Source organism: Sapajus apella, unplaced genomic scaffold, assembly GCF_009761245.1.
Source record: "Sapajus apella isolate SASKATOON/1434 unplaced genomic scaffold, GSC_monkey_1.0 scaffold28, whole genome shotgun sequence".
Lineage (NCBI taxonomy): Eukaryota > Metazoa > Chordata > Mammalia > Primates > Cebidae > Sapajus > Sapajus apella.
In genome coordinates this window covers 24,981,169-25,002,672 of record NW_022436968.1, presented here as the reverse complement: position 1 = coordinate 25,002,672, position 21,504 = coordinate 24,981,169, and the positions used below count along the sequence as shown (strand labels likewise).

Here is a 21,504-nt window from a genome sequence, read left to right as displayed (position 1 = left end):
AGCCATGTGGAACTATAAATCCAATTAAACCTCTTTCTTTTATAAATTGTCCAGTCTTGGGTATGTCTTTATCAGCAGCATGAAAATTGATTTAATACAGTAAATTGGTACCAGTAGAGTGGGGTGTTGTTGAAAAGTTACCTGAAAATATGGAAGTGACTTTGGAACTGGGTAACAGGCAGAGGTTGGAACAGTTTGCAGGGCTCAGAAGAAGACAAGAAAATGTGGGAAAGTTGGAACTTCCTAGATACTTGTTGAATGGCTTTGACCAAAAGCCTGATAACGATATGGACAATAAGGTCCAGGCTGAGATAGTCTCAGATGGAGATGAGGAACTTGTTGTGAACTGGAGAAAAGGTAACTCTTGTTATGTTTTAGCAAAGGGACTGGTGGCATTTTGCCCCTGCCCTAGAGATCTGTGGAACTCTGAATTTGAGAGAGATGATTTAGGGTATCTGGCAGAAAAAAGTTCTAAGCAGCAAAGCATTCAACAGGTGACTTGGGTGCTGTGAGAAACATTCCTGCTCTGTATCTCTAAAGCAGGGACTCAGTCTGCCAGTCTCTTTACTAAAGCATAGGAAGAGTGACCTTTACTCCAGTTCCCAGTAAGTTCCTCATCTGCATCTAATACCACCTTAGCCTGCACTTCATTGTCCATATCACTATCAGCATTTTGGTCACAATCATTCAACAAGTCTCCAGGAAGTTCCAAACTTTCTCTCATTTTCCTGCCTTCTTGTGAGCCATCCAATGTTTCAACCTCTGTCTCTTAACCCAGTTCCAAAGTTGCTTCCACATTTTCAGGTATCTTTACAGCAATGCCCCACTCCCAGTACCCATTTTCTGTACTGGTCTGTTCTCACACTGCTATGAAGAACTACCTGAGACTGGGTAATTTATAAAGAAGAGGTTTAATTGACTCACAGTCCCACAGGCTGTATAGAAAGCATGGCTGTGGAGGGCTCAGGAAACTTACAATCATGGTAGAAGGCAAAGGGGAGGCAAGGCACATCTTCACATGACAGCAGGAAAGAGAGTGTAGGGGAAGGTGCTACACATTTTTAAACAACCAGATCTCATGAGAACTCACTCAGTATCATAAGAACAGCAAGGAGGAAATCCAATCCCCTTTGATCCAATCACATCCCACCAGGTCCCTCTCCAAACACTGGGAATTACAATTCGACATTAGATTTGGGTAGGGATACAGCCAAACTATATCGACCTCTTAACCATTTGTATGTCTTCTTTTGAGAAACGTCTATTCATATCTTTGCCCATTTTAAAATCAGATTATTAGAGGTTTTTCTTCTATTGAGTTGTTTGAGCTCCTTATATATTCTGGTTATTAATCTCTTGTTAGATGGATAATTTGCAAATACTGTGTCCCATTCTGTGGGTTGTCTCTTCACTATTTTGTTTCTTTTGCTGTGCAGAAGCTTTTGAACTTGATATGATCCCATTTGTCCCTTTTTGCTTTAGTTGTCTGTGCTTACAGGGTATTACTCAAGAAATCTTTGCCCAGTCCAATGTCCTAAAGAGTTTCTTCAAGGTTTTCTTCACAAATTCAACAAGGGATTTGGGTGGTGATTGTTTTCTTCACAATTCAACAAGGGATTTTAGTTTCATAGTTTGAGCTCTTCGATTTAAATCGTTAATCCACTTTGATTTGATTTATATATATATAGAGAGAGAGAGGTGGGGTCTTGCTATGTTGCCCAGGCTGGTCTTAAATTCCTGGCCTCCAGTGATCCTCCTGCCTTGGCCTCCCAACATGCTGGAATTACAGGTGTGAGCCACCGTGCCTAGCCTAACTTGATTTTTGTATATGGTGAGAGACAGGGGTCTAGTTTCATTCTTCTGCATATGGATACCCAGTGTTCCCAGCACCATTTATTGAAGAGACTTTCTTTTCCTCTATGTATGTTCTTGGCACCTTTGTAAAAAATGAGTTCACTGTAGGTGGTTGGGGATGGCTGCTCATACCTGTAATCCTAGCACTTTGGGAGGCCAAGGCAGATGGATCATTTGAGGTAGGAATTTGAGACCAGACATGGCCAATATGGTGAAACTCCATCTCTACTGAAAAACACAAAAATTAGCTGGGCATTGTGGTGGGTGCCTTATTCCCAGCTACTTGGGAGGCTGAGACAGGAGAATCACAAGAACTTGGGAAGCAGAGGTTGCAGTAAGCCAAGATCATGCCCCTGGACTCTAGACTGGGCAATAGAGCAATACTCCATCTCAAAAATAATTTTATAATAAATAAACACTTAAAAATGCCAGGTGCGGTGGCTCAAGCCTGTAATCCCAGCACTTTGGGAGGCTGAGGTGGGTGGATCACGAGGTCAAGAGATCGAGACCATCCTGGTCAACATGGTGAAACCCCGTCTCTACTAAAAATACAAAAACTTAGCTGGGCATGGTGGCACGTGCCTGTAATCCCAGCTACTCAGGAGGTTGGGGCAGGAGAATTGCCTAAACCCAGGAGGTGGAGGTTGCGGTGAGCCGAGATTGCACCATTGCACTCCAGCCTGGGTAACAAGAGTGAAACTCCGTCTCAAAAAAAAAAACAAAACAAAAAAAACACTTAAAAATAAGAAAATGAGTTCACTGGAGGTGTGTAAATTTGTTTCTGGGTTCTGTATTCTTATTCCGTTGGTCTATGTATCTTTTTTCATGCTGATACCATGCTGTTTTGATTATTATGTCTCTGTAGTATAATTTGAAGTCAGGCAATTTGGTTCCTCCAGTTTCATTCTTTTGCTCAGGATAGTTTTAGGTATTCTGGGTCTTTTGTGGTTCCATATAAACTTTAGGATTTTTTTTTTATTTCTGTGAAAAATGTCATTGGTATTTTGCCAAGGATTACATTTACTCTGTAGTTTGCTTTGAGCAGTATGGACATTTTAACAGTACTGATTCTTCCGATCCATGAACATGGAATATCTTTCCGTTTTTTGTATCTTTTTCAATTTCTTGTATCAGTGTTTTATAGTTTTCATGATAGAGATCTTTCACTTATTTTCTTAATTCTTAGGTATTTTATTTTATTTGTAGCTTGTAAATGGGATTACTTTCTTGATTTCTTTTTCAGACTGTTTTCTGTTGGCATTTTTTTGTGCTGATTTTGTGTTCTGCAACTTACTGAATTTGTTAATCAGTTCTAATACTTTTTTGGCACTGTCTTTAGGGCCTTCCAAATATAAGATCATATCATCTGCAAACAGGGATAATTTGACTTCTTTCTTTTTATTTTAGATGCCCTTTGCTTCATCCTCTTGTCTGATTGCTCTAGCTAGGACTTTCAGTACACTGTTGAATAACAGTTGTGACACTGGACATCTTTGTTGTGTTCCAAAAAGGAAAGGCTTTCAAATTTTCCCCATTCAGCATGATTCTAGCTGTGGGTCTGTCATATATGGCTTTGATTATGTTGAAGTACATTCCTTCTATCCTGTTTTTTGAGGATTTTTATCATGAAGAGCTACTGAATTTTATCAAACGATTTTTCAGCATCAATTGAAATGATCATATGGTTTTTGTCCTTTATATCACATTAATTGATTTACATATGTTGAACCATCTTTGCATCCCAGGGATAAATCCCACTTGGTCATGATGAATGATCTTTCTTATGTATTGTTGAATTCAGTTTGCTAGTTTTTTTTTCTTTTTTTTTTTTTTAAGATGCGGTTTCACCATGTTGGTCAGGCTGGTCTTGAACTCCTGACCTCAGGTGATCCGCCCACCTTGGCCTCCAAAGTGCTGGGATTACAGGCATGAGCCACCATGCCTGGCTTTGCTAGTATTTTGTTAAGGATTTTTCATCAACATTCATCAGAGACACTGGCCTGTAGTTTTCTTTTTTTCCTTTGTCTGGTTTTGGTATCCAGGTAATACTGGGATCACAGAATGAGTGTGAAAGTATTCCGTCCTCTATTTTTCAGAGTAGTCTGAGTACGATTGGTATTAGTTCTTCTTTGCAGGTTTGCTAGAATTCAGTAATGAAGCCATTGGGTCCCAGGCTTTTCTTTAACTGGGAGACTTTTTATTACGGTTTCAATCTCATCCCTTGTTATCGGTCTGCTCAGATTTTGGATTTTTTCATGGTTCAATCTTGGTAGGCTGTATGTGTCTAGGAACTTATCTATATGTATTCTAGGTTATCCAATTCATTGACATATAGTTCCTCATAGTAGCCTCTAATGATCCTTTGAATTTCTGCAGCATCAGTGGTAATGTCTCTTTTCATCTCTGAGTTTTTTTATTTAGATATTCTCCTTTTTTCTTAATCTCACTAGAGGGTTGTAAATTTTGTTTGCCTTTTCAAAAAATCAACTTTTCAGGCTAGGCACAGTGGCTCACACCTGTAATTCCAGCACTTTGGGAGGCCGAGGTAAGAGAATCACGAAGTCAGGAGTTTGAGACCAGCCTGGCCAACACGTTGAAACCCTGTCTCTACTAAAAAAATATAAAACTTAGCCAAGTGTGGTGGTGCATGCCTATAATCCCAGCTACTTACGAAGCTAAGGCAGAAGATTGCTTGAACCCAGGAGGCAGCAATTGCAGTGAGCTGAGATCGCACCAATGCACTCCAGCCTGGGCGACAAAGCAAGACTCTGTCTCAAAAAAAAAAAAAAAAAAAAAACGGGGCTGGGCACTGGGCACCAGTGGCTCACCCCTGTAATCCCAGCACTTTGGGAGGCCAAGTCAGGTGGATCACCTGAGGTCAGGAGTTCAAGACCAGCCTGGCCAACACAGTGAAACCCTGTCTACTAAAAATACAAAAAATTAAATGGGTGTGGTGGCATGAGCCTGTAATCCCAGCAACTCGGGAGGCTGAGGCAAGAGAGTTGCTTGAACTGGGGAGGCGGAGGTTGCAGTAAGCTGAGATCACACTATTGCACTCCAGCCTGGGCCACAAGAGCGAAAAGATGCCTCATTAGGTTGTTTATTTGATTTGAGATGGAGTCTTGCTCTGTCACCCAGGCTGGAGTGCAGTGGCACAATCTTGGCTCACTGAAACCTCCACTTCCTGGCTCAAGCAATCCTCCAGCCTCAGCCCCCTGAGTAGCTGGGACCACAGGCATGTGCCACCATGCTTGGCTAATTTTTGTACTTTTTATAGACACAGAGTTTCACCATGTTGCCAGGCTGGTCTCGAACTCCTGAGCTCAAAGAGATATGCCTGCCTAAGCCTCCCAAAGTGTTAGGATTACAGGCGGAAGCCACTATGTCTGGCCTGACAGTACATTATTAATCCACATAAAACTCAATATTCTTTTATAATAGGTGAAATCATTCTGTAGAGCAGGATTTGTCATCCTGAGTTCATCAAAACAGAATGTGAAATGAAGAATTTCTGCAAACTCTTTAGCAAAAGCCTGTTCATGTGCTAGATGCTGGGTGGGAGAATATGGGTTACTTGTCAAGGCTCCCTGAAGACCTTTTAATGCTGCTTCTAACCACTGAGAACATCCATACAGTTTCTTTAATTTGCCTGCCAGTGGAACAAATGCACTCCATGCCTTCTCTTGCAACTTTTCATCTGCTGGCTGCTGGATTGCTTCTTGTATTTCATGGTCAGCTCCTCTGTATGATTGTAAGTCCTCCAAGATGCCATTTGCATCTTTCAATACTACATTCGCCTAATTATAAATTTCCTTCTCAGACTCTACAGGCTAGGCATTTTCAGGCACTGCTCGTAATTCTATCCTTATCCTCTTATCCTCCTCTTGAGCCTTCAGGCACTCTCAGCCTCTCTCCTCTGCCCTCCAGGAGCTGAGCTGCACAAGGTGGCTCCTCAGCAGTGCTAGGGAAAGCCCCAGCCTGGAACTAGGGAGCAGTGGCACTAGGACTAGGAGACCCTCCAGACACGCCCCTGTGGTGAACTGCGACAAAAATATTTCCATTTGTGGAGCACATAATAATGGCGCAACAGACACCAAATATAAATCACCCCATTCATTCTTCATAACTCTTAAGAAAATAAATTCATTTTTTTTAAATCTTATTTTCCCTTTTCTCTTTCTTGTTCATGCATGAGAGCACATGCACATAAAACCACAGCAAATATAGCTATCACAAAAGTATGCATTCCCTAAGAATCCCAACTTAATAGCAACTTGGGAGTAGATCTTCTACTCCACTATTTTTTATTATCAAAAGTTAGGCATTTGCAGGCACAGAAAGACAAATGTATTATGTTCTCACTCATTATGTAGGAACTAAAAAATGATCTAATGAAGGCAGGAACTAGAATGAGTTATTCTATCAGAAGCTGGTAAGGATGTATGAACTTAACAGTTAGACATACGGAATAATTTCTAGTGTTTGATAGTATAGTGGGGGGACTATAGTTAACAATACATTGCACGTTTCAAAATAACTAGAAGATTTGAAATGTTCCCAACACAAAGAAATAATAAATGTTCAAGATGACCGATACCTTAAATTTCCTTACTTGATCATTACATAATGTATGCATCTACCAAAATACCACATGTATTCCATAAATATATACAAATATTATGTATCAATTTAAAAAGCTAGGCATTTGACTTTGAACCTTTTTGGAAATTCTGCATTTTCAACTTACAAGAAACCGTCTCTTGCTTTCATGTATCTCTTCTTTTTTCTTTTCTAGTTTTTTTCTCATTTCGATTTCATATAGTGCATTCTGTCGCTTTATTTCCTCAGCATCTTTTTCTTCATGTTTTTTCCTTCTTTCCTCTTCTTCCTCATGTTCCTTTATTCTAAAGCAAAAACATAATTGAGAACAAAGCAGAAAAATAGGTTATATTTTTAAGAAATGAATTAAATTCTAACCTCGAATGATTTAAAGCTGCAAGGAAGAACTTGTGAATTTCTTTGGGGGGAAAGAACAGACATTAAATAGTAGTAATAGTAAACTAATCCAATCTTGGTTAACCTAGAACTGGCAATACTTTCCTTTCCTCAAAATTTATTTCATTATTCACCCAAGTAAGCGTTCTTTTCCTTTAGAAAGAACCAGTTAATGGGATGACGGTAAGAAGAAATGGTGACATTATTTTACAGAAAGGTTCCTAATCCCTAGTGCTTCCCAACTTCAGCCCTAGATGATGCTATGTAAACAGTGGGCCTAGCCTCTCAAGGAACAGGTTTTGATGGAATGAGAGGAAGAAAGTTCTCCTTACTCAACTGACCACTTGGGTTGTAATGCTTTCTCCAGCCAATACCGACTAGCCGATAATTTCTTCTGAGTGATGAGCCTTCCTGGCTCTTTCAGAACTTATGTGTGAGTTCTTCAGAGATCCCTGAGGGTCCACCTCACTGCAGAGTCCTGATCTGGGCAATTTAGCTCCTGCTGCCTCTCTTCAACTTGTCCATAAGCCCCACCACCATCACTAATAGGAGCTCCTACTATTAATCAAATAATTACAGACTCCAGGTCTCAAAGGCCCCTCATCTGGCAGCCAAACCTCAAGTATACAGGCTTTGTCACTACTCTATCTGCCCTCTCTCTTGCTTTTTTTTTTTCCTGAACAGGTAGGCATAGTGTAGGTCGACAAACCACCTAAATAGATGAATGATTAAGAAATAAACCCTTTTTTCTTTACAAAAAAACTTTTTTCTATAGAAATGGGCTCTTGCTATGTTTGCCCAGGCTGGTCTCAAACTCCTGGTCTGAAGCAATTTTCCCACCTCAGCCTCCCAAAGCATTGGGATTACAGGCCTTAGCCAATGTGCCCAGTCAACCTTTCTTTCACATGCACCCAATTGAGAAAACATTTTTTTACTGGAGTCTCCTCACTTAGCTTCCGGGAAGGGAAAATTTCCTTCCCCTATGCCATGGAGGACTATACAGTTAAGTGAGCCAACTAGTTCACTTTGTTACTGTTAAGCCAATCCAGGACAGGAGATTCCTACTTGATTCATCTGTGCAGAATAATAAGCTTTAGAGTCAGAGTCACTCTCTTTAGGAGGATGTAAGAAAAAGATCACTGTTGGCCAATGCTAAACAAGGTTTATCTTTGCCCTAAAAAAACCTCAAGTTTCCAAAATTTTGTTAGAACTATTTAATATTTTATATCTACCAATCTCCTAGGAGCAAAGTCACAAGTCAACAGTCAAGATCTGAAGAACATGGCCTGGTGTGGTGGCTCATGCCTATAACCCCAGCACTTTGGAAGGCCAAGGCAGGCAAATCACCTGAGGTCAGGAGTTCAAGAGCAGCCTGGCCAACACAATGAAACCCCATCTCTACTTAAAAAAAAAAAAAAAAAAAAAAATTAGCTGGACATGGTGGTGCCCACCTGTAGTCTCAGCTACTCAGGAGGTTGAGGCAGGAAATCGCTTGAACCTGGGTGGCAGAGGTTGCAGTGAGCCAAGATCACACCATTGCACTCTGGCCTGGGTGAGAGCAAGACTCTGTCTCATTAAAAAAAAAAAAAAAGATTTGAAGAACATTATAAGAAGAGATTTATTCAGTTCTAAGAACAGAAGCTTTTGAAGTTTTTAAATTGCTACTTTAAGGGAAAACAAGATACTTTAAAAATTTTCAACTTTAACGTTTCTTAACAAATCTAGAAATCACTAAGATTATAACTGTGCATCCATTGAATAATTCATCATTTCAGCAAAAAATTTACCTATTGAGAATAACAAAATTTTCTCTAAAGTCACTTGAAAGATAATATATTGCCAGTGACTTACATAATTCACAATAATTAAAAATTTAATTAGCTGTCAAAAGAGTCTTTTTCCTTAGTTTGGGTAGTTTGAATAGACTTCTCATCTATCTGCCATTAATTTAGCTTAATGCAAAGTTAACTTGTTGAAGTAAATTTGAGATCCTCTAGTTCAAGGAAGAAATACATAACATTCATATCGTTACTTCCAACTCCCATTCCCAACACAGATGTCAGCAACCAACACAGAACTCTTTCCTGCCGATTCTTGGTCCTTCGCAACCAATGCATCGGGCAGCCTCTACCTGGCAATCAGAGTTAATATGTCATATGCCTTGCTATCCTTGAGTCAGCTCCTTGCTATCCTTGATTCACATTCTGAAGTTTCCAAATCTGTACATCTAGCACAGATCTGATTCTTGGGCTTATATAGATGTTGTATAGTCCTCCTGTAAAAGCAAGAAAGACCACTGCCCAAAATTTGGTTCAGATGTCCAGGTTGATGACACTATATCCCCAGAAAACTTGGTAGAAAGTATTACTCACATGAGGGACTCCCGGGAAGAGCTGGGCAGGCATAAGTAGGTCTTGATTGCCTTGGACAGAGCAGAGGGAGTGGGTTTGGGCCTTTATTATTGCTAAGAGGTGGGACTGAGGAAAAGTTTTTGAGCATGGGGGATTGAAATTAAGCACTGGTGCTAAAAGAGGAGGAGAAGAGTTCCAGGAGCCTTCTTATCAGCCTGTACAGACACAGGGCCAAGAAGAAGTGAGGGTGAAGCCTAAAAAAAAGGACAGTAGTCAGACATCCAAAGTGAGCTCTCTCTCTATTACAACAGACAACTTTGCTTCTTTCATTTTTAAAAACTTTTTTTTGAGACAGGGTCTCACTCTCTCATCCAGGCTGGAGCGTAGTGGTACAATCATAGCTCACTGCAACCTCAAACTCCTGGGTTCAAGTGACCCTTCTGCCTCAGCCTCCCATGCAGCTGCAACTGCAGATATGCCCCACCACACCCAACTAATTCCAGCAAACATTTTTTTTTAAAGATGCAGTTGTTGTAGAGGAAGGATGGGCTATTGATATGGGGGTAAAAGAATTTACCAAAACAATTGTAGAAAGGCAGATTTATTAGAGAAAGTATAAAAATACATTGCCAGGGAGGCAGTGAGCAGTCTGCAAGAAAGAGGCTGACTGCAAGGAAACAGGGCTTGCTAGAGATTTTACAGGATACTGTTTATACTGTATGCTGAGCAGGGCTTTGTGCAGTACTGATAACACCAAGGTTGCAGTGAGCTTACTTGTAGATGGCTGGTGGAAGTTGGGCACAGGAAGATTGTGAATTATTTGTACAGAAGGGCTGTGTGTCCTGGACCAGGAAGAAAGGCAGATTTACAGCTTATTTGCATCATCTTTTGCTTTTTCTTGCTCCCACCAGCCAAACTCCTTTTCCCTAATTAGGACTCCATAGGAGTCTCACCATGTTACCCAGGATGGTCTCTGAACTCCTAGGCTCAAGTGATTCTTCCCACTCGGCCTCCCAAACTGCTAGGATGAGCCACCATGCCCAGCCTACCTTGATTCTTATAGAGACAACCCACTAGGCATCATCACCTGGCTATTACATAGCTACTTCACATTCTCTGTGTCTAAAACCAAATTCATCATCCTCCTCTTCTAAACTGATTCTTTTGGTTTCTTTTCTTTATTTTGGTGAACAGTACCATCATCTTTTCAGTTACATATGGTAGGGACTTAATAATTATACCTAACTCTTCTCTAATCCATAGACCTCTCATTCATTTACCTAGTATTTATTGAATTTTTACTACAGTGAATAAACAGACATGGCTCACTCAAGAAGCTCAGTCTAGTGAGGGAGACAAACAAAAACAAGCTGACAAGTAAAGTACAGACATACCTCAGAGATATTGGGTATGGTTCCAAACTACTGCAATAAAATGAATATCTCAATAAAGTAGGTCATTCAAATGTTTTGGTTTCCCATTGAATGTAAAACTTATATTTACACTCTACTATAGTCTATTAAGTCTACAATAGCAACATGTCTAAAAAATGTATATACCTTAATTAAAAAATACTTTATTGCTAAAACATGCTAACAACCATCTCAGCCTTAAGAAAGTCAGAATTTTTCTGGTGGTGGAGGGTCTTGCCTTGACATTGACGGCTGCTGACTGAACAGGGTGGTGGCTGCTGAAGGCTGAAGTGGCTGTGGCAATTTATTAAAATAAGACAACAATGAAGTTTGCCATACTGATTGGCTCTTCATGAAAGATTTCTCTGCAGTAGGTAATGCTGTCTGATGGCATTTAACCCACAGTAAGACTTCTTGGTAAATTAGAGTCAATCCTCTCAACCTGCTGCTGCTTTATCAATGAAGTTTATGTAAAATCCTAAATCCTTTGCTTCCATTTGAATGGCCTTCACAGCATCTTCACCTGCAGTAGATTCCACCTCGAGAAACCACCTTCTTTGCTCATCCATAAGAATCAGCTTTTCATCCATTCAAGTCTGATCATGAGATTGCAGCAATTCCCTCAAATCTTCAGGCTCCACTTCTAATTCTACTTCTCTTGCTATTACCACCACATCTACAGTTACTTCCTCCACTGAAGTCTTGAACCTCTCAAAGTCATCCATGAAGGTTGGAATCAACTTCTTCAAATTCTTATTAATGTTGATATTTTAACCTTCTTCCATGAATCACAAATGTTCTTTTTTTCTTTTTTGAGATAGAGTCTCGCTCTTGTTGTCCAGGCTGGAGTGCAATGGCGTGATCTAGGCTCACTGCAACCTCTGCCTCCTGGGTTCAAGAGATTCTCCTGCCTCAGCCTCCCGAGTAGTTGGAATTACAGGCATGCGCCACCATGCCCGGCTAATTTTTTATATTTTTAGTAGAGACGGGGTTTCACCATGTTGACCAGGGTGGTCTCGAACTTCTAACCTCACGTGATCCAACCACCTCGGCCTCCCAAAGTGCCAACATTACAGGCATGAACCACTGCACCTGGCCCAAGTGTTCTTAATGGCAACTAGAATGCTGAATCCTTTCCAGAAGGTTTTCAATTTAGTTTGCCCAGGTCCATTAGAGGACTATAGCAGCTATGGTCTTATGAAATGTATTTCTTTAACAGCCAGACTTGAAAGTCTAAATTACTTCATGATCCATGGGCTGCAGAATGGATGTTATGATAACAGGCATGAAAACAACATTAATCTCCTGTACATCATCAGACCTCTTTTTTTTTTTTTTTTTTTTTTTTTTTTTTTTTTAGTTTTAAGGTTATACCTGAAATCATCAGAGCTCTTATTAATGCTCACTGACAATAACCAGGTGCATTGTCAATGAGCAGTAATATTTTGAAAGGAATCTTTTTTTCTGAGCAGTAGATGTCAATAGTGGACTTAAAATTTTCAGTAAACCTTGCTGTAAACACATGTGGTGTCATCTTGGCTTTGTAGTTCCTTTTTCAGAGCCGAGGCGGAAAAGATTCAGCATTATTCTTAAGGGTCCTAGGATTTTCAGAATGGTAAATAAGCATTGGGTTCACCTTAAAGTCACCAACTACATTAGCTGCTAACAAGGAAGTCAGCCTGCCCTTTGAGGTGTTAAAGCCAGGCATTGATTTCTCTTCTAGCTATGAAAGTCCTAGATGGTATTTTCTTCCACTATAGGACTGTTTCATCTATACTGAAAATCTGTTGTTTAGTGTGGCCACCTTCATCAGTGATTTAGCCATATCTGGAAAACTTGCTGCAGCGTTTTCATTAGCACTTGATGCCTCACCTTGCACATTTATGTTATGGAGGCAGCTTCTTTCCTCAAACCTTATGAAACAACTTCTGCTAGCTTCACTTCCGCAATGTCCGTACCTCTCCGGACATCACAGACTTGAAGAGAGTTAGGACCTTGTTGTGGATTAGGCTTTGGCTTAAGGGAATGTCAGGCTGGTTTGAGCTTCTATCTAGACCACTACAATTTTCTCCATATCAGCAATAAGGCTGTTTGGCTCTTTTATCATTTGTGTGTTCATTAGAGCAGCACTTTAAATTTCCTTCAAGAACTTTTCCTTTGCATTCACTGCTTGGCTGTTTGGTGGAGGAGTCCGAGTTTTTAGCCTATTTTGGCTTTTGACATGTCTTCCTCACTAAGCGTAATCATTTCTAGCTTTTGATTTCAAGTGAGATATATGCGCCTCTTCCTTTCATTTGAACACTTAGAGGCCATTATAAGGTTATTAACTGGCCTGATTTCAATATTGTCGTGTCTCAGGGAAAAAGGAGGCCTAAGGAAAGGGAGAGAGATAGGGGAACAGTGCTTCGTAGAGAAGTCAAGACACACACAATACTCCTCAATTAAGTTTGCCATCTTATATGGGTGCAGTTTGTGGGACCTCAAGATATTACAATAGTAACATGAAAGATCATTGATCATAGATCACCATAATAGATATAGCAATATTGAGGAATTTGAAATATTGCAAGAATTACCAAAATGTGACACAGAGACATAAAGGGACATGCTGTTGAACAAATGGTGCTGATAAATTTGTTCAATGCAAGGTTGCCACAAACTTTCGATTTGTAAAAAAACCCCACAATATCTGCAAAGTACAATAACGCAAAGCACAATCAAACAAGGTATGCCTATAAATAGACAATGTAATTACAAATTGTAGTGTTGTTTAGAAATAAGAGACTAAGTAAAAGCGTAATAATTGAGGTACTTAGATAACTTTCAACAGAGTTGAATTCTAAGACAGGAAGGCCTCCCAGAGCTGGTAAAAAGTCTACAGATGAATGGAAGGGTAAAATTCCAGACAGTAGAGAAAACATGAGACAAGAATGGTTTGGTAGATGCTCAAAGCCCTGGAAGGTCAGTGTAACAGAGGCATCATAACTAAGGGGAAGGAATGGTAAGAGAGGAGGCTGAGAAGTAGGCAGGCTGGATCACACAGGGCCTTGCAGGGGATATCAAATTTCCATTGTAAAAAAGAACAAAAAAAAAAAAAAAAAGAAAAAAAAAATTTCCATTGTATTTTCAGTTGAATGGAAAGCCGTTGAAGTGCTTAAGGTAGAATGATAATATGATCAATTTTCATCTTGATAAAATATCTCTGGGTGATAAATAAAGAAGAACTTGGCAAATAAATAATGTGAGGCCAATTAAGAGACTGATACAGTAACCCATGGAATATATGAGGGTTGCCTGGACTAGATGATAGCAATAAATTCAAGATTTGTTTTGGGGAAAAAAAGCAACATGAATTGCAGAGAGATCTGATGTGGAAGATAATGGAAAATGAGGAACCAAGGTGAATTCCTACGTTTCTGGTTTGAAACACTGGTTGGATAAAGATGCCGCTGGAAGTCAATAATTCTGCGTAGACATTTTAAGTTTGAGATACTATGAGACACTGAAATGGAGATACCATGGAGGCAGCTGTATATGTGAAGCTGGGGTTCAAAGGGATGGTCTAGACTAGAGCCGTCAGATTTAGGATGGCACTTAAATCTGTAAAACGGATGAGATCACTTAAGCCCTCTTCTTTCTCCCTACTCTCCCTAGATAATCTTTATCCAGGGAAAAGTGATGCAAACTATCCTATGACCACTTTTTCTGTGTGTGTGTGTGTGTGTGTGTGTGTGTGTGTGTGTGTGTGTGTGTAGCTGATGGGATTAACCGACAGTAATTAGTGAGTTTTCTTAAGCCAAGTCTATGTGTCTGTTCCTAGAGAAAGGCTTACCTATTTACAGAACAAAGAAGGCCTATACAGTGGCTGTAGATACAGTGTTGTTTCTTTTTAATAATTATGTATAAGATTCCTGGTCAAAATTCCTCTATTTGAGGATTTTGGTGTCACTGTGGTATCTTATTTGTCTTATCCCCATCATGCCCAAGGGGCTGTGAGTCACAAAAAGACTCTTATACTGGTCAAAGCCCCACAGCAGCACAGGCTTCCCTGGTCTGGAGCCTATAGATTGTTTAGAAAGTATGTGAAAATTTTCACTTTCAGGCACAGGGCCAGCAGCTGTGTAATGAGTTTCAGTTTTCTATTACTGAGTAACAAATTACTCTAAAACTTAATAGCTTTAAACAATAAACACTTATTACCTCATACCATTCCTGAGAGTCAGGAACCTGAGAGTGACTTAGTTGGATGCTTCTCAACTATCTTGTAGTCAAGATGCCAGTTGAAGCAGTAGTCATCCAAGGGCTTAAATGAGCCTGGAGAATCCATTTTCACATATTTGTTGTCAGGATGCCTCAGGTCCTTGCCACATGGATCCCTCCATTGAGCTGCCCAAGTATCCTTACACCATGGCAGTTAGGCTCCCCAATGAGCAATCCATGAGAGACAGCAAGGAGGAAGCCACAATGCCTTTAAATATCCTAAACTTAAATGTCACACACCGTTATTTCTGACACATTCTATTTCTTAGAAATGAGTTACTATGTATAGCCACACTTAAGAGGGAAATAAATTGGGCTCCATCCTCTGAAGGAAGGAGTATCAAAGAATGTGTGGAAATACTTTAAGTCACCACAAGGTAGCACTTGGTAATACAATTAATAGGGCAAGCAAAAAGAGACTTGCCTCTTGGTATTCTGCAATTTCCATTTCTTTGTGATTAAAAGAATAAAAATATGGTCTTTGCTCAAAGAAGACAGTCATTCCAAATTTTGGCAGACCTTAAGGCACATGACCTACAAGACATCATGATCTGATCCTAGCCTCTCTCTCCAACCTTATCTTTCACAGTGCACCCTTAATCCTTTATACTACAGCCATCTTGACTACTTTTAGTTCTCCAAATCCACCATGTTCTATCCCACTCTGGGCCTTCACCTGTGTTTAAAATACCTCTATAGCCCACGCTTAGCATGGCTTATTACTATTCATTCTTCAAACTTAGGTGCAGGAGCTAGTTTCTTCTGAAAACCCTTTTCTAGACTGGGTCAGACACCAGTATTATATGCTTGCACACACCCTCTACACTTATGTTTATTCATTTATTTTTTAGATAGAACTTTGCTCTTGTTGCCCAGGCTGGAGTGCAATGGCGCAATCTCAGCGCACTGCAACCTTCACCTCCCAGGTTCAAGCAATTCTCCTGTGTCAGCCTCCTGAGTAGCTGGGATTACAGGCATGTGTCACCATGCCTGGCTAATTTTGTATTTTTTTAGTAGAGACGGGGTTTCACTATGTTGGTCAGGCTGGTCTTGAACTCGTGACCTCAAGTGATCCAACCACCTCAGCCTCCCAAAGTGCTGGGATTACAGGCGTGAGCCACAGCACCTGGCTGTGAACTTCTTAAGAAGATTACATCATATTCATCTTTGTATTCTCAATAACTAGAATAGACAGGGGCAAATGGAGGTTGTTCAATAAATGTTTGTATGAATGAAGGAATATCGATTTTGCTCCTGATTAAACTCTTACTCAAGAAAGGGGAAAGAAACTCGCCTTTGCATCTCTTTTCTACTACATGCTTCTCTTCCCAATTCAGGTTAATATCAGTGCTATTATTCCATTTCTATTAGTTTAAAGAGGCTTTTTATAGGCTCATCTCCATTCCTAACAGTGTTTTAAAGTAACAAGCATTCTGAATTCCATAAAACCCATACATCAATAAACATTCAACAGAATCCAGTTTGTAAACTCATATACTTAAACAAATATATAATAATGGGTTTATAATTTCCTATGTTGTTTTCAATTACAGATTTGAATGTTTCTTATTAAATTTAAGCTGTAGGACTTTGGAAACAAATCGGCAACCCAGGTTCACATGCTGAACATCTCTATTAGTCAGGGTTCTCCAGAGAAAAGGAACCAAGAGGGTGTGTATATATGTGAGTTTATTTGGGAGAATTAGCTCACATGATTACAAGGTGAAGTCCCACAATAGGCTCTCTGCAAACTGAGGAAGAGAGAAACCAGTAGTGCTCAGTCGGAGTCCAAAAGCCTCAAAACCAGGGAAGCTCACAGTGCAGCCTTCAGTCTGTGGCCAAAGGCCCGAGAGCACTGGTGTAAGTCCCAGAGTGTACTGGCGGAAGAACCTGGGATCTGATGTCCAAGGGCATGAAAAGCAAAGGAAGCATCTGGCACCGATAAAGGAGAAAGCCAGAAGGTTCAGCAAGCAAGATTAGCCCACCCTCTGCCTGCTTTGTTCTAGCTGTGCTGGCAGCCAACTGGATGGTGCCTACCCCACTGAGGGTGGGATTTCTTCTCCCAGTCCACTGACTCAAATGTCTATCTCCTCTGGTGACACCCTTGCAGACACACCCAGAAACAACACTTTACCAGCCATCTAGGTATCCTTCAATCCAGTCAAGTGGACATGTAATATTAACCATCGCAACATCCTTCCTCTCCTAATTCCCCACAATGCAACCAATCTAATGCGGGAAATTCTGTTCCATTGCTTATCAACATAACCGAATTTTCAAAAAAATTTCAAATGAAAATAGGAGAGTTGAGAGTACAGTGAGGATAAGTAACACTTGGTCACCATCCACAAGGACAAAGCCCACCACGAGAAGTAAGTAAAGGAATTTATGCTGACCGCAGAGTTTGATGAACATTTTCTAGACTGCACTGAAGATATTCCAAAGAAATAACTAAAATAAATCCTATACCAGCTTGAACCTCTAACCTACTGAGATATACTACAAGGAAAAAACATGCTGTGGCCGAAACACAGCCTAGATACAAAGGCTGTCAGTAGATAGCCAGCCTGTGAAGGTGTTAGCACTTGCCTTCACAGGCTGTCTTGTGCAAGGTAGCTTGCTAGAAATCTGACTGCCACCTCTGAGCTCCAATATAACAAGAGAGATTTCTCAAACACAAGTGATTCACTGGCCAAATACTTGCCTCCCTTTGCCAATGGCGTTGTCCCTAACTTGTACAAACCTTTAGATTTCTATACTACCAAAGAAAAAAATTACAATAAATCCAAACATTTTTCTTCCCATGTTACTAAGGACTGAACTGAAAACTACACAATTTGGCAATATATATATTCTGATAACTGATGTCTGTGTCATTTAGACACAATGTGATTTTGATAAATACATATGACATACAGGTATGTGATAAAAGCATGTAATAAGACAATACTGCTCGTTCAAACTTCATTTTATAAAATGTGAGTACATATGCTCAGAAAAAATGTCTGTTTCAATGACTGCCAGAGGCTGGGGGTAGGAGAGAACTTACAGCAAAAGGGCATGAGAAAAATTTTGGGGGTGATGGAAATGTTCTATATCTTGATTTCAGTGGTAGTTATGCAGCTATACTTTTTAAAAGGTGAATTTTAATGAATGCAAATTATATTTCAATAAGCCTGATGCCTCCATCATTAAAATAAAAAAAAAACTCTGCATGGCTATACACCAAAACAACAATAGTAACTTCCTGTGGTAGTTTAGATTTATTGTTCAACAAAGCTTCACTCCCTTTCCCTTCCTGCCTCACTCTCATGGAAGTCTACTTCTCTGTTCTGTTGTTGTCGGGGTTGGCCGTGTGACTTGCGTTAGATTGATGGTAGTCCAAGTATACTTCCTTGTCCATTGACTTTGGGTTTAGCTATGTTCTTGCAAGCTTGGGCTTGCTCTCTTGCATCTCTGTGAAAAGTTTCCCTGGGTGGCTGCTTCATCCTGAACCTCAGAATGTATACTCATGGAGTGGTTCAGAATCCTCCCCACAACAATGAGCAAACCCAGCCAGTCCTACAGCTTAAAGAAAAGTTGCCCAGCTGATTCCAGCCTAGATCAGCCAACCCCCAGATGCATGAGAAGTAAACACGTTTTTGTTTTTTTTTTGTATGCCACTAGACTGTATGGTTGTTTATTATATTGCATTATTATGACAATAATAACCAATATATAATCTCTGGGTAAGAAAGTGATAGTGATTTTTAACCTCCTTTTTGTATTCTTTCTACTAATTAACTTAACATGTATTATTTTTATAATCAGAAAAAAGCTACCTCCATTATGAGAAAAAGAGAAAGGTACAAAAAGGTATTTGATGTATACATACTGTTTTAGATGATCTTTGGCAAGAGCCACTCTTTCTCTATGCCGTTTTTCTGCTTTTTCTTGTTCTTCTTTAAAAGCTTTTTCAATGTTGAGTTTCAATTGTTCCTCCCATTTTTTATCTGATTTTATCTTACTCTTTTGGAATTCAATCTGGGCATCACGTTCCTTCATAACTCTACTAAGAAGAAGTCCTGACTACAAAAGAAAAATTATAGTACTTTAAGAAAATGATGCCTAATTATGTATAAGTATGTTAAATATATATAAAAATACAAGAAAACCCAAGTAGTACATGAAAGTTTTTCACTCTTTCTGTCTGGTAAAATTGATACTGCTTTGCATTTTCAATGGCCTTTTTTCTTTTTCCTTGTTTGTATATTTCTTCTTCCAGATCAAGAATTTGTCTTTCTGCCTCTATTTCTTCATCACGCTTCTTTTTGGCTTCAAGTTTCTGTTCTTTCATTCCCTGTAAAAAGACAAACACAATCTTCTGTTTTTATTTGTCAATTTAATTTTACTACAATTTAACATTATGACAATTTGAGATATTGTTTTGGTTGTATTTGTAATATTTTATTAATAAAATAGAGGCTATACTTACAAGCTAATTTTTCAGACTGACTTTTTTAGGTTGGTAACATATTTACATGGTTCAAAATCTCAAAATATTAAAGAGGTATATGAACTTCTCCTTCTGTATTAATCTCTTCTCACATAAATGGGTAATTTACAAAGAAAAGAGATTTAATTAGCTCACAGTTCTGTAGGCTGTACAGGAAGGATGATGCTGGCATCTGCTCAGCTTCTGGAGAGACCTCAGGAAACTTACAATCATGGCAGAAGGTAAAGAGGGAGTAGGCATGCCATGGCCAGAGCAGAAACAAGAGAGTGAAGGAGGGAGGTGCCACACACTTTTAAACAATGAGATCTCATGAGGACACACTTACTATTTCAAGGATAGTACCAGCAGGGTTGGTGCTACACCATTCTTGAGAAATCTGCCCCCATGATCCAACCACCTTCCAACAGGCCCACCTCCAACACTGGGAATTACATTTCAATATATTTGAATGGGGACACACATCCAGACTGTATTGCCTTCCAACCAATCTGCAATCTCCTCTCATTTTAAGATAACCACTATTAGTTTACTTTGTTTACTTCTAAAGTTCCTCTTTACAGTTACATAATAAATATATATCTTACTACTTTTGCTGCTTTAACAAACCAATAGTTGTATATTTTATATGCTCTTCTATAACTCTGAGGACTCCACTCCTCATCCTCATGTCATATAAGGTCTTCCTTTTCCTTACTGGTCCTATTGTCTATGTCTTAAGAAAGCCTTACTTACTCTGATATCCTGAAGATATTTATTTTAAAAGTTTTAGTGTTTTGCCTTTTTTTTTTTTTTTGAGATGGAGTTTCGCTCTTGTTACCCAGGCTGGGGTGCAATGGCACCATCTCGGCTCACAGCAACCTCCGCCTCCTGGGTTCAGGCAATTCTCCTGCCTCAGCCTCCTGAATAGCTGGGATTACAGGCACGCGCCACCATGCCCAGCTGATTTTTTGTATTTTTAGTAGAGGCGGGGTTTCACCATGTTGACCAGGATGGTCTCGATCTCTTGACCTCGTGATCCACCCGCCTCAGCCTCCCAAAGTGCTGGGATTACAGGCTTGAGCCACTGCGTCCGGCCAGTGTTTTGCCTTTTAAATTTAGGTATTTAGTCTGGCTGAAATCTATTTTCCTGTATTCTGTATCATTGAGATATAGTTTAATCTCTTTCATATGCCAATTATCCCAGTATCAGTTGTTGAATTCCCATCCTTTCCTTTCCTACTTGCAATGACATTTTTGACATATGTCAAGTTCCTATATGGAACATGGGTTTGTTTCCAGGTTCTCTCGTCTGACCTATTATTTTGTCAATCTCTGTGTCTATATCACAGTTTTTACTACTATGAGTTTATTGACAGTCTTGCTGCTGGTAATCTTAATAGACATCAAAAAAGTATTTTAAAAAATCTAACATCCATTCCTGATTTCAAAAGAACCAAAACACTCAACAATTTTGATATAGAAGGCAATTTCAATTTGATTAGTGACATCTACAAAAACTGTATACTTAGCATCATACTTAAAGGTGGAAGAATGAGTACTTTTTCCCCAAAGTCAGGAATAAGGCAAGAATATCTACCTTCACTACATTTATTCAATATTATACTGGAGCTTCTAGTCAGTGCAGTAAGTTAAGAAAAAGAAATATTCATCCAGATTGGAAAGAAAGAATTAAAATGGTCTTTATTCTCTGATGCCATGATTGCCTATATAGAAAATCTGATGGAATCTACCAAGAAGGCACTAGAACTAATAAGTGAGATTAGCTATGTTGCAGGATACAAAATCAATATAGGAAAAATTAACTGCATTTCTATAGCTAATAATAGCAGATTAAAACTTTTAAAAAATACCATTTACCATAAAATTAAAAATATTAAATACTTAGGGATAAATCCAACAAAAGATGTATAAAACCTAAATACTGAAAACTATAAAACACTGCTAACAGAAATTAAGACTTAAACAAATAGAGTATGTTCATGGTTCAGAAGATTCAATATTGTCAAAATGTAATTATCTCCAAATTGATCTAGAGATCCAACATAATCCCAATCAAAATTCCAGCCAGAAATTTTGCAGGAATTGACAAGCAAATTCTAAAATTAATAATGGCTGGATGCAGTGGCTCACACCTGTA

The 21,504-nt window shown here is 39.3% G+C and overlaps 1 protein-coding gene across 3 annotated transcripts in view; it reads right to left on the bottom strand.

The window, feature by feature from the left end:
* CCDC173 (coiled-coil domain containing 173) overlaps positions 1–21,504 on the bottom strand; it is a 43,241-nt gene that overhangs the window by 13,530 nt on the left and 8,207 nt on the right. For all 3 annotated transcript variants that reach the window (XM_032293039.1, XM_032293040.1, XM_032293038.1), the window contains 3 exons: positions 19,038–19,211; positions 18,747–18,940; positions 6,602–6,758 (listed from right to left, as the gene is read on the bottom strand). In XM_032293039.1, coding sequence (XP_032148930.1) covers positions 6,602–6,758; positions 18,747–18,940; positions 19,038–19,211 — 525 coding nt within the window. The remainder of the gene's footprint in view (positions 1–6,601; positions 6,759–18,746; positions 18,941–19,037; positions 19,212–21,504) is intronic.